Source organism: Otolemur garnettii, unplaced genomic scaffold, assembly GCF_000181295.1.
Source record: "Otolemur garnettii isolate 467f Iridium unplaced genomic scaffold, OtoGar3 scaffold00002, whole genome shotgun sequence".
Classification (NCBI taxonomy): domain Eukaryota; kingdom Metazoa; phylum Chordata; class Mammalia; order Primates; family Galagidae; genus Otolemur; species Otolemur garnettii.
In genome coordinates, this window is record NW_003852397.1 from 30,550,321 (window position 1) to 30,563,628 (window position 13,308).

A 13,308-nucleotide genomic window follows, 5' to 3' on the forward strand; every position below is an offset into this window, starting at 1 on the left:
GACAGTGCCTCAAGCTGTCCCCCTGGGCAGAGTGCCGTGGCATTATAGCTCACAACAACCTCCAACTCCTGGGCTCAAGTGAGTCTCCTGCCTCCACCTCCCAAGTTGCTGGGACCACAGGCGCCTGCCACAACGCCTGGCTATTTTTTTTCGGTTGCAGCTGTCATTGTTGTTTTGCAGGCCCGGGCTGGATTCGAACCCGCCACCTTAGGTGTATGTGGCTGGAGCCTTAGCCACTTGAGCCACAGGCGCTGAGCCTGATTTTGTTTCTTTAAAAGGAACATGAATGTTCCAGGGCCAAACATGTTTCATGTTTTGGCTCTGCTGCCCAATTTGTTTTGACATCAATATAAAAACAGACAGGACTAAGTTCCCAGTGGAGAATACTTCTCTACACATCCCCACTGTATCTTATTTCTTTGCCTCTCTCTGAGAGAGGGCTGGAACTGAATGGCGAGTTGCACCTTTGCCCAGGAGCCTATGATTAACATCTTCCTTCCCTTGTTCCCACCCTAGATTGTGGGTGTCCTTTGAAATCTGTTCTGCTTCAGACATTTAAAGAACAGCCTCATCTAATCCTGCTCAAGCAAAATCTGAAAGTCCTTAAACAACAAAAGGTCTGGTGTGGCCAATCTTATAGCTTATGGCAGCCCCATGAACTTTGACCTAAGTTTTAGGTCTCATTATATTTTGGCCTTTCATATAAGGTGACCAGACGTCCTGCTTTTGGCGGGACAGTCCCGATTTTTAACAATTTGTCCTGTGTCCTGTGGTGTTTTAAAAAAGCCCTGATTTTTGGAAAGAATGCATGACAAGCTAGGGAATACAGGAGAACAGGAAGGGAATATACGGTTTCGGCTGCCATGTGGCTATTTCGCCAGGATATGCATTTTATATTATTTTTGTTAATTTTAGAATGTTAGACTTTAATAATAACAAATAATTGTTGAGAACTGATTATTGAGAACTGCTTATCAAAGTTTGCATTGTTGTCAGCCCCCCCACCCCCAATGGTGTCCCGCTTTACCAATGTTAAAATCTGGTCACCTTACTTTCATAGTAACACTGGAAAAAACGAAAAACAAAACAGGTTTTATGTAAATGGGGTTAGGGCCAGGTAGAGTGGTAGGAGTTGCCTGAAATTGAGAGTGAAACATACAGTTATTACCCCAAACCTATTTTCCTTAAAGCTGAGGGTAGTGGCCAAAGTACATACTCAGAGCACCATCTGCCCTGAGAAAGGGCATCTGAATATCCTCTCTACGGAGGTCTCTGTGCACACTAATCTATAATGTCCTTAGTACCTTGGTTGTTGCTTGTGATCATACACTCTGCAGACCAGTCTTCAGGGATCACAGGGGCAACGAGCTCAGCAAACTTCTCCAGAGGACAGCTGTGGGTGCAGCCTGGTAGAATGAGGGGGTGTGGCTCGTGCTGTGTCTCATTCCGGTAGTACATCTCCAAGAAGTACTGCCTGAGGGGAAAAGGCAGACAGGAGGGCCCTGTGAGCTCTGTGTTGCTGAAAAGCCACTGAATGTCTTTCTACCTGGACTGTAATATGTCAGGCGAGGGACCAGTGGAAAAACTTTTGGTTAGGTTTTCTGAAGTTACCAGAATTAAAGCCTTAGCTGTTCCTTTTGTTCTTCCAGCAGATTTTACAACCACATGCTCCTTCAATAGTCCATTCAGCTTTGAATTTGCAGGTACTTGGAACATTATTACCTTTCTAATTTTGTTTCAGTTTGGTATGGGAATGAGGAGATTTTTAGCCAATACAGGTGTGGGAATGGGGAGATTGAGACAGGTGGGACAGGTCTGGAAAGTGGAAATGGGAAGGCTGGTTTGTTAGATCTACAGAGGCATAGGAGGTAGAGACCAAGATGCTTTGGGAGAGGAGGAGCTGAGAGGTGATAGCTGGGGGAGCTGTTGGGACTTTGAATAAGAAGTGGGGGCAGGTGAGGGGATTGGGGTTTTTTTTCTCCTTCTCTCTTCTTTTCTGGCTTTTCATTTGGTCTTTCCTCTTTTTTCTCTTTTCCTCTCTCACTATTTCTTTCAGTTTCCCACCTGGATGTATTTCCCCTGGATGTATCTCCCCTCTCCTAAACTAGGCCATAAACATGGAACTGAATAATTTATAACTTATGTACTTAAATATATGGCCAGGCTTTATCAGAAAAGTATCCCATAGAAAGAGGGAGTGGGTAAATATACAAGTGCATACATTGTGTCATATTAAGAAGGGCTTACTCAATACTCTATTTCAAAAAACAAAGTACTGTTTGGAGGCCTCAACTAACCTCAGTAAAACTAGTAATGAGTTCCTTATTGAAGTCACTTGTCAATTAGAGAAGGAGAGAAATTCAGGTCGGATTTAGTGACCCTTCTTGGGGTAGTAACCTCACCATTCCACCTTTTGGATGTTGTTATAAACAAATCTTTTCAAATATCAGTTTAAAAAGCCACATAAACATAGTAACTGCAGATATTAACTTATAAATATGTTTTTTAAAACTTTCCTAATATTATATGAATGAGTATATCTTATATCTTAGAATGACTTTTCCAGTGATAGTATCTTCTGTCTCACAATAATTGGCCTACATGACCAGCTATATGTCATGACCAGTTGTATGTCAAAATTCATGATTCTCTTTCCATAGAATAGAGTTAGACCTCAGAAGTGACTATGTTTTCCAGACTCCTTCACCTAAGTGGGAACAAATCATTAATTAAAATTAGTAGAATGCAAGCAGAAATGATATGTCTTCTTTGGGCTGAAGTGGTTGATACCAGGTTGTCTTCTCTGCCCTTTCATTCCTTCCTATAAGCTGCCTGCAGATAAGCATAGCCCTTTTGAAAACGTAGGCCCTAATGAGGGAGCCCTGGGTGACTGAATCACTGCATGTGAATTACACTATGGGGGACTCACTTCCTGTGGACCAGTCCTGCATTGGACTGTTAGATAAGACAGAAATTAATTTCCATTGGGTTAAATCTCTGAGAATTTGAGGTTCATTTGTACAGAAGCCAAAATTACCCTTAGTAGTGAATGTATCTGGAAAACAGGACTCAAAATTGATTCTAGTGGTAAAGACACCAGGCTAAAGATGCATACCAAGAGTTTGGATAAAACTGCTTCAGAAAACGTGACAATGGAAAACAGCAACATTTTCAACTTAATGATTTTATTAACAGATAATCTGTAGTTTTAAATTTATGTACCTAATTAAATATTAAAACTTTTAAGTATATATTTAGTTATCTTATCTACAACCTGACCAGTTTATATATTGAAGATAGTTGAAAGTATAAAATATTCTTCCTTTCTGTCTCCTTTCTTATTTTTTCACAGGGAAAAAGTGGTATCACCTCGTGGTCAGGATCATCTAACAAGCAGCCGTGTACAGTATTTGACAACTGGAAGTCTCCTTATTCCTAATTTAAAAGGAATCGAGTTTAACCTTTGATATTTCTCTGGAGTGCCCAGAAGAAAAATCCCAATATAACAATAAATCTGACTTGATCTGTATGTAGCTCTTGGTCAATTATTTTTTTTTTGTATGTCAGTGTATCTCAGTTGAAAAAATATTTTACCCCATATTTGATTCATAAGATGGATTTACTCAAAGCAGTATGAAAAACTGCAGTAGGAGAAACATTTTCAGTGGGAAAAAAAATGTGGTTAGACCCTAATAAAGTAAGCTCCACACCTTGTGGGTACAGAAACCAGAAAGGAGGAAGGTCTGTATAATGTCCATATCTTCTCTTATCTTACCCCTGAAGAGATGGGGCCTGCTGCTAGAGCTGATCCTGGGATTTTGGCTGGGCTTATTAACTCTGTGTCCAGAGATGGCCTTCAAAAGGGTAGATTTGTGCAGGGCTTGTTATACAGAGAGCATTTTAAATAAGTCTCTAGTCCTCTCACTCCCAGTTTATGCTCTATTTGGCTAGTCTCCATTTTATGGGTCTTGTCTCATCCAGATATTTGAGGGCAGGGTTAGCTAAGACCACATTTTAGTTCTACTACATTATGCCTGGCACCCAGTTAGAGGTGCCATAAAGGGTCTATCTCCCCGTCTCTAATGGAAGGCCTCTTCCACCAATAATACCCTGTGGAGTCTGGTAACTTGCCCCAAACACCTTTTTCTTTCCAATGAGAATGCCATTGTCACAGCATATACAAATCTTTGGTATGACCATGGCTATGGTGATCAACTCTGTCTAGTTTTCCTGGAACATTTCTAATTTTATCAATGAAACCCACATGTTCCACGGACTCCCTCTATTCTGGGTAAACTGGGAAATTTGGCCTCTTTAACACTTCTGGTGAGTGCAAGCTAGACCATGATCAGCTAGGGAGGGCCATATCAGGTCACAACAAGGTAAACAATAGTCAGAAGATGTACTTTAAGAATCTTGACTAATGGATATAAATCACCAGAAAGTGAATGGATACGTTTAAAGTCTTTGATTGAAAGAATATTATTATATAACCATCAAGAAATTTAATTTTTCTCTTGCCATCCATCAGCCTGTGTTTTCCAAGAAAATAATGTAATGCTTACATGAATTAAAAAAAATTAATTTAGGTCACTTAGGGTAGTTCTTTCAATTTTTCATCTACTGTGTATGCACACTGTATCCCAATAAAAGTATTCATGAAAACAAAGAAAAAAAGAGCCATGACTAGCAAAGATACTGTTACCACCATTTTTCTCTCTGAATATAAAACCAAGCCAGAGGTAGACAGACACAACAATACTTTAGTCAACAATAACAAAACCTGGAGTCAGTGATGCTGATTTTGCAAAGCACTTACCCCTTGTCCAGGTACAGTTCCATAAAGTGACAGGAGGCATAAGGAGGAAGCATTCCGTTGTAAACATCTAGCGCCATCTGTAGGCCACTCACAGTAGTATCATGCTGCAAAGATGGAAGTCCAACATTTTTTAAACCTCTAGTTTAGATTTACAATCAATGCATACTTAGTACTTGCAGAACACCATGATGACTTCTGATTTGATTAAACTTCCTATATCCTCAATGACTTAGTAAGTAGAGAGGAAAAAAACATTTTCCATGTGCTAGGCAGTAATTTACATAAATACCATTATTTCCACTTAAAAGATGGAAAAATTAAAACCTAGAGAAGTAACTTAATGTTACATAACTCCCAAATGGAGGAAAGTAAATTCAAACTGAATTTTATGATTTTAAGTCCTATCGCTTTTCCCAGTAAAGCCTATCTCTCCTTTAGCTTGTTTCATTATTTTCATTAAATTTTAAAGTATTTTGAAACACATAAATACTAGATTACATTTTTCTAAAGATTAGCTTATCTGGCTTGGTGCCTGTAGCTCAGCGGCTAGGGTGCCAGCCACATACACTGGAGCTGGCGGTTCTAATCCAGCCCAGGCCTGCCAAACAACAATGACAACTACAACCAAAAAATAGCTGGGCATTATGGAAGGCACCTATAGTCCCAGCTACTTGGGAGGCTGAGGCAAGAGAATTACATAAGCCCAAGAGTTTGAGATTGCTGTGAGCTGTGATGCCACGGCACTCTACCAAGTGTGACAGCATTAAGACCCTGTCTCAAAAACAAAAACAAAAACAAAAACATTAGCTTATCTGTGATTCAAAGTCGTGGGAGAGTGTATGAGGTTATAAATGTTTAGGATAGATAAAATTTAAGGAAGTTGAGGGTGCAGCTTATAAATTATAAAGTTAACTATTGATCTCAGAGTGGCTGGAAGGCATAGGGTAGTAGTTTTCTATGCCAGGTTTGCCACTGATTAGCTACCTAATCTTAGCAGATCCTTGGTTTTCATATCTGCAATAGGGAATAAGATTTGGCTGCCTAACCCATATGGCAGCATATGCATATTCAAAAGGGGTTAGGGCTCGGTGCTTATAACACAGTGGTAATGGCGCTGGCCACATACCCCAAGGGTGGTGGGTTTGAACCCAGCCCAGAGCCAGCTAAACAACAGAGACAACTGCAACAAAAAAAAACAGCCAGGTGTTGTAGTGGGCACCTGTCCTCCCAGCTACTGGGGAGGCTGAAGCAAGAGAATTGCTTAAGCCCAAGAGTTTGAGATTGCTGTGAGCTGTGATGCTACAGCACTCAACCAAAAGCAACATAGTGAGACTCTGTCTCCAAAAAAAAAAAAGGGTGGTGCCTGTGGCTCAGTGAGTAGGGTGCTGGCCCCATATATCAAGGGTGGTGGGTTCAAATGTGGCCACGGCCAAACTGCAACAACAACAACAAAAAACAGCTGGGCGTTGTGGTGGGCGCCTGTAGTCCCAGCTACTTGGGAGGCTGAGGCAAGAGAATTGCCTAAGCCCAAGAGCTGGAGGTTGCTGTGAGCTGTGACGCCATAGTAATCTACTGAGGGCAACAAAGTAAAACTCTGTCTCTAAAAAAAGGGGGGGGGGGATTAGAAGCAATCTAATGGAGAAAAGAAGAAAGTTTCAGATATGACTTACTAGAAAGCACGTAACAAGTAAAAACGAAACCAGATTAGAAACTAAAAAAACTGGCTGAATTGAGTAATTGCAGGGCTGCCTCTCTCCAGGAAGCACTATACTCTGCTCCCTCTGTGGGTTATTAACTTAGTCTGTTTCATTTAGAGCCCTGACAATAAGCAAAATTCCCTATTGTGTATCTTTAATCACCTTTCACATTCTTGGATGAAAACATGGCTTTCTTCAGCCAAACTTCAGCTAAGAAATTCTTTGTGCTGGGGAATAGGAGGAAGAGTCAGCATGCTATATCCTGTTTCCCTGTTCATCACAGACAACCCAGCAGGCACTCGAATGCAGGACACATCCATAGAATTTCCCCCAACACTGCCCTTTCCCTTGGCTTCTGTTCCAAGATAGAAGTCTTTCATCTCCAAGATTTCTCTCTCTCTTTTCTCTCTTTTCCCAATGGTAGCCCCAACCATAAGCTGCAATTCTCCTTCCCTTTCCCTCTTCTGTCCTTTACTATCTATCTGGAGTTTTCTGCTTGGATGCCCCTGTGGCAAGTCAAACCCCTTGTCAACGCAATACATTCTCCTGGCCCAAGATCACTTCTGTTACCTGTTCCACCCTTCTTCTTTCCAGGGAGACCTGAAAGCTTGCCTCCCTCTGTTGTTTCACTTTCCACATCATTTCCTTCCACTCTCATTCCCATTCATCACTGAGACATGCACACTCAGCTTTCCTTGCAACCCACTTACCTCTTTTCCCATCCTATTGCTGCCTTAGTTTTAGGCTGTCTCTCCATTTTTCTACATTACAAAGGCTTTCTGTACTATAGCCTGCTCCAAACATCTAGTCATTCTATAGGGAGTATTAATTTCTGAAATGCTGTGCCTATCCCATCAGCCCTGCCCTGCTTCCCTGCACAAACACCGCAGGGCCTTGTCCTCTGCCTCCTTGCTACTCTCCACATTAACCAAAGCAGCCACAGTACAAGATGGCCGTAAGCTGCCTTCCAGTTCCAACTTTTTTTTTTTTTTGAGACAGACCCTCAAGCTGTCCCCCTGGGTAGAGTGCCATGGCATCACAGCTCACAGCAACCTCCAACTCCTGGGCTCAAGCGAGTCTCCTGCCTCTGCCTCCCAAGTAGCAGGGACCAAAGGAGCCCGCCACAACACCTGGCTATTTTTTTTTTTTTTTTTTGGTTGCAGCCATCATTGTTGCTTGGCGGGCCCGGGCTGGATTTGAACCCGCCACCTTAGGTGTATGTGGCTGGCGCCTTAGCCACTTGAGCCACAGCCTCCAGTTCCAACTTTTGAGACTCAGTATCAGGCTATCTAATAAAACTTTCTGTAATGATGGAAGCATTCTATATCTGTACTGTCCAACTGAGTAGCCACTGGCTATATAAAATGTGGCTAGTGTAACTGAAAGACTTAACTTTTCATTCTATTTAATCGTAATTACTATTAAAATAGTTACATGAGGCTATTAAGTTTTGGGCAACATAGTTAACATTTACTCAGAGCTAACTTTTCCATATAATGTTCCAGGCCTTTCACCTCTATCCTAATAATTTGTATGTCCCACACACAGGTGAGGGGTCGCATACAAACCTCCTCCATCTTGTTTGGGATGAGCTGCTCCTCCAGGAAGACTTCCTGCTTCTCTTTTCATCCTTTCAGAACAGAAGAGACGGCTCCCTTTTCTGAGACACTAGGACACTTGATTGCATGGCATTTCCATACTGTTTTGCATGGTATTTACTTGTTTATATTCCTTCTTGTAAGTATTAGATTATAAATCCCTCAGAATGATGCATTTAATTCTAAAAATTCTGTGCAGGTACTACCCTCTTCTGAGTCATGAAGATGAGGCCCCATGCTCTGAGAGATTATGCATTTGAACAAATGGATATTAAATGAAGACGAAAATACTTACTCCAGAGTACATGATAAGTTTTCTGTAGCTTGCGGCCTGGGTTGCACTCTTCATGTGATTGAGGATTTCTTTGACCAGAACACCTTAAAGGAGATAGGTAAACACTGCAGCAGAGCCAGACACAGGCTCATCTTTTAGTTCTCGGGTTCTTTGTCACTTCTTAGGTGGGGGCTCTCCCTGCCATGACTTGAGAAGCAAAGACTCACTTTTGGTTAAGCATCTGACGTGTGCTATAAATGGTTTATACACATGTTTTACTGAATCCTTAGTCTGTCTTATCCCTCACTTACAGGTGGGAAATCTGAAGCCCAGAGACATTAAGCCACTCAATGGGAGGAAAACAAGAGCTGCACTGGCACACTAGGACCATGAGACCAGCTTTGTTAAGGCCCAGGTTAGGAGGCTGATATGCTTGGAAGGAACTGCAGATGGCATTTCAGATCACACAAGACAACTGGTAGCCAGTGCCCTTCTCCAGAGCAGACCTGAAATGACACTTGCAGGCACTTGCCTGTCTTCACCCCTCTCCTTCACTCTCTGGCAGTCAGACCCACCGGAGGCCATGGGAGAAGGCAGCTGTCTAGATGACTACACAGGTCATGGACGGTTATCTGTGGGCCATTTCTCTAGGTTACCTTAGGTATCACTATTAGGGGGTAACCAGCATCTTTAGCTTCTTCCTGAGGTTCTGTCTTTGGTACAGGAAACCTTTTGGCCTTCATATCCAGAAACCTAACTGCCGTTGCTCCTGAGGTGGAGTGAGGCAGATGAACAGCCTTCAGTCCTCACCTTATTTTCAGATGCTGCAGACTTGGGGCACCTTGTGGTTGGTGCCAGACTCTGTTTCTGAGGGCCATGTTGCCTCCGGAACTTCCACAGTTGGTCTCTCTGTTATGCATGTGCTTTCCTGGCTTAAGAATGACCAGTGGGGTGTGTGTGTTTGGTAATGTGCAAGGCATTGATGTTAACAGACTGATTATGATCCCAGACTCTGCTGCCCAGCAGCTGTGATGGGCCTGATACTGTGCTAAGTGAATCAGACATCGGCCCCGCCCATAAAAGTCTCCTAAAATAGTAAGAAGAGATAAGTCTATGTACCAGTAAGCATAATAAGGGCTTAATTAAGGGGATGGGTGATTGCTCCTTCTATAGATGGTAGATTTCCTTAACTGTGAATGGAAGAAGTTAGATGCTGCATCTATAGCAGGTCTCAATCCCTTCATCCCAGGGAGGGTTGCATGGCTTGATCATCATGCCATGTTGATACTAAACTCTGTGGTCAAGTTTCTGAGAGGGATGACAGCCACTTGCAATCAGCAACTTGCCCTTTGTCAACAGATGCCTTTTGGTAATGAATATGATATCAGTTCTTGGCACTGGGATGACTATACCCCTGTCCCAGAAGTAACTAAGGGTGACTGTCACAATTATCCCCAGGCTCTAGCACACCAATATTCTGTTTTATAGGTGAAGAAGCTGAAGCTCAGAGAGGCTCAGCAACTTGTCTAAAATTATACAACTTATAAGAAGTTGGGCTTTGAATCTAGCATGGTAAAACCTTAATAATTAGAGCACACGGTAGCATAAAGCTACCTTCTAAGTTCCCTCCTGCATCCTTTATTAAATCTACATACACGAGACAAAATACCATTGCTCTGAAGACATAAACCTTATTTCCTTCATTCCTGGGCTGCAGCAGACATTGGCTAACCTTTCTTGTAAAAGGCCAGATGGTAAATGTTTTAGGCTTGATGTGTCAAAAGATCTGTTGTAATTACTTAACTGTGGTGGTAACATGAAAGCAGTCACAGACAATGCACAAAGGAAATGTGTGGGGCCACATTCCAATAACATTTCATTTACCAAAACAGGTGGTGGGCTGGGTTTGGCTGACAGGCAGTAGTTTGCGAACCAATTGTGTAGAGCAAGAAGAGATCACAACTGATTTGACCAGCCATATATTCCTAAATTAGCCTTAAGGGTATTTTCTATGTGTGTTTATGTGCATGTATGTATGTATCTTACTGAACAGTGACACTCTTGAAACTAAATGACAGAAAAAAAAAGATGCTGGTCACAGTGCTGATGTTGTTTCCCTGCTCTGTATCCCCCAGGTGAAGCACGTTTCTGTGTGGGAGCCTGCTAGCTGCTTCATTCAGCAAGCAGGGAGGTGACAAAATTCTCTCACATCTGAACAGCAGTCTCAGTTTGTGTTTTGGCAGAACCACACAGAAACGAATTTCCTGGCTGGCTCACTAACGGCACTGAACTTTGTCCAGAAAGTCAGATGGCTGGGTATACGTGACTGCTGGCCTTCAGAGCCCAAGACTAGAGTAGAACTCAGGGAAGGACTCTTACAGACAGAATCTAATTTAATCTCCTCCTCATATGGGAAAACTGAGATCCAGGGAGAAGTAGATGCTCTCAAATGCAATCTTCCAAGAGGCAGGGGAAGAGAAAAGTGGAAACGTGAGCAGATGCCTAAGATAAACTCTGCTTTTTATTCATATATCGATACCTCGGCACTAATTATTAGACTACTGTCAATACCTGTCTGGTATAAATCAAGTTGGAATTTTATTAGAATGCAGATTCCGATTCAGCTGGTTTGGGGGTGGAGCCTGAGATTCTGTGTTGCTGGCCAGCCACCGGGTGATGCCGATATTGCTGGAAAATGGACTGCACTTTGAGTAATGAGGGGCTAGACTTCTGAATCCGCCATGAGTAGGTTGGAGGAAATAAATCAAGAGTCCGCCTCCATCATATGATGACACTTGGGACTGAGTCATACTGATGGCACTTGGTAGGCGAGAAATGAGGCCTGGGGCATACGTGGCTAATGAGGTGTCCTCTGAATCTTTTGTTGTTAAGCACGGAAGACTGAGTTTCTTCCCAGGCTCTGCCCCTACACACAGTCTGTCTCCTGCCGAGTAAGTTTTCCCAACACTCCAGGTTCTATCTCAGCCTCCTCTCTTGATGCTCTCTCTTCTTCCAGCCTTTAATGTGGAGTAAGGACTTGTACATTTCTATAAAGTCTGCCTCTGTGCCATGCAGCCAGGACTCCGTTAACAGCAGGTCTGCAACATCCTCAGATCATTAACGGCCACTGTCTTAAAATTTTGTCTCAACCTACTTTGTTCATCTCATAAGAATTTGCTCCTGGCCATCCTGGTTTTATACCTCATGAAAAGCTACAGCTTGCCTCACTCTTTTTATCTGACACACAGCCCTGCTTTCTAGCTTTAATTGACCCCTCTTCTGGTCAGTGGTCTGAATTCTTTCTCTAATTAAGTGGCCCTGCGTGAACATCTTCCCAGTCTTATCTAGCCCCCAATATGCTTTTCCTGTATGTATTATCTTGGCATTCTGATGGACATGTCCTGATCCTGTGGTGAAGAGGGTCTGGCAATGGCTCGAATCCTGATGTGATTATTTTAATCTCTAGCCATATATTCTGTCTAGAATATATGTATCAGCCTGATGTGGAACACATCCTATGGCCTGGACTTTCCTCATTATGTCCACCTGACATGATGGACATTCTCTTGCTCTTCATCTTTAGTTTTAAGAATTAACACCTATATTAGTGACATCTAAACCTGAAACCCAGGAATCTTGGCCTGCCTATGCAGCTGTCCTTGCAGCCCCAGCATCTCTCTCTGTCCTGCCTGGTCCTGGGTTTTTTCTACCACCGGCTTATCCTAATTAGAAGGATTCAGCATTCTTTTTCCTGGGTCTACCTGCATTATGGCAGGGTGCCCTATCTCTAAAGGGCCAGTTCTAATGAAGAAGGGGCATCACTGATAAATAAGTCCCAACACCTTTCATCGCTAATGGAAAACTCCAAGCTGTGTCATGAACTTGTCAACTGCAGCAAAAATTACAGAGCATAATTAGCCTGACAAATGTATTACCAGCTAAAACAATGGCCACCACTCAGGGTTTTAAGAAAACAGGCCATTTTTATCATACTTCCCACTTGAAAAATTCATATTCTAGGCCACCAGAATGATTTTCACAGGCTCAGATAAAAATCCTTGATCCTTTAACATAGAAGGGATGGAAAGTATCATTTAGCTTTAGCCCAAAGCTTTTGTTTTCCAGATTAAGGTCCAGAGTGGGTGCTATTGACGATTATAGAAAAACCTGCTTATTAACAGTGTATTGTGTACAAAGTACTGCTTTTCCTAGGCCCTTTGTATACATACGTTCCTTTGAATCCATTCTGTGAAGTAGTTACCATTATCATCCCCATTGTGCAGAGTGGAAGCAGGTGAATAAGTGGCCTCAGGTCGTGCAGCTGATTAGAGAAAGCTCAGACCCAGATCATCCCGACATAGATCCAATAAGCTCCTCTCACTTTTTTGTACTTACCCCCCTGGAGTCTAGATTTCTCTTTCTGCTTGTGAATTCCATAGAGGGACAGGAGGGACAATTCTGATAATTCTCTCAACTTAGTCATGGTGTCCTTGGTAGCCCAGGAAGGTAAAGTGAAATTGTGAACACTCTGAAGCAAAGAAAAAAGAAACAAACTGTGGGTATATTTTAATTTATGACTGCCTTCTTTGTTCATTTTTAAATTTTTCTCTTGCCCCATAAGAATGACTGGGGCAATCTTTTTCAACCTGACATTTCTTTCTAAAAAAATTTTATATTGGGATAAGCAGTGGTATTGATTTTCAGAAGAAAAATTTAGAGGAACTAATTTTCCTGCTGCCAAGTCCATAGCATTTGGCTTAACTTTGAGACAATGGGTGATTCACATTTTGCAAAGTAAGAGTACAGTAGGGCAAGAATGTCCCTCATTCCTTTAGGGTTAGAAATATTTCTATGAACTTTCGGGAAAGACACAAGCTGACAGGGTGACGGCTCTTCCTTAAAAGCTGTATGGGCTGCCTG

General features: G+C 42.3%; 1 protein-coding gene across 1 annotated transcript in view; it reads right to left on the bottom strand.

Annotated features, from left to right (window-relative positions):
- ACPP (acid phosphatase, prostate) overlaps positions 1–13,308 on the bottom strand; it is a 51,000-nt gene that overhangs the window by 11,531 nt on the left and 26,161 nt on the right. The window contains exons 7-10 of the mRNA XM_003781699.3: positions 12,784–12,916; positions 8,410–8,492; positions 4,820–4,923; positions 1,305–1,474 (exon numbers count right to left, since the gene is read on the bottom strand). Of these exons, the coding sequence (XP_003781747.1) occupies positions 1,305–1,474; positions 4,820–4,923; positions 8,410–8,492; positions 12,784–12,916 (490 nt within the window). The remainder of the gene's footprint in view (positions 1–1,304; positions 1,475–4,819; positions 4,924–8,409; positions 8,493–12,783; positions 12,917–13,308) is intronic.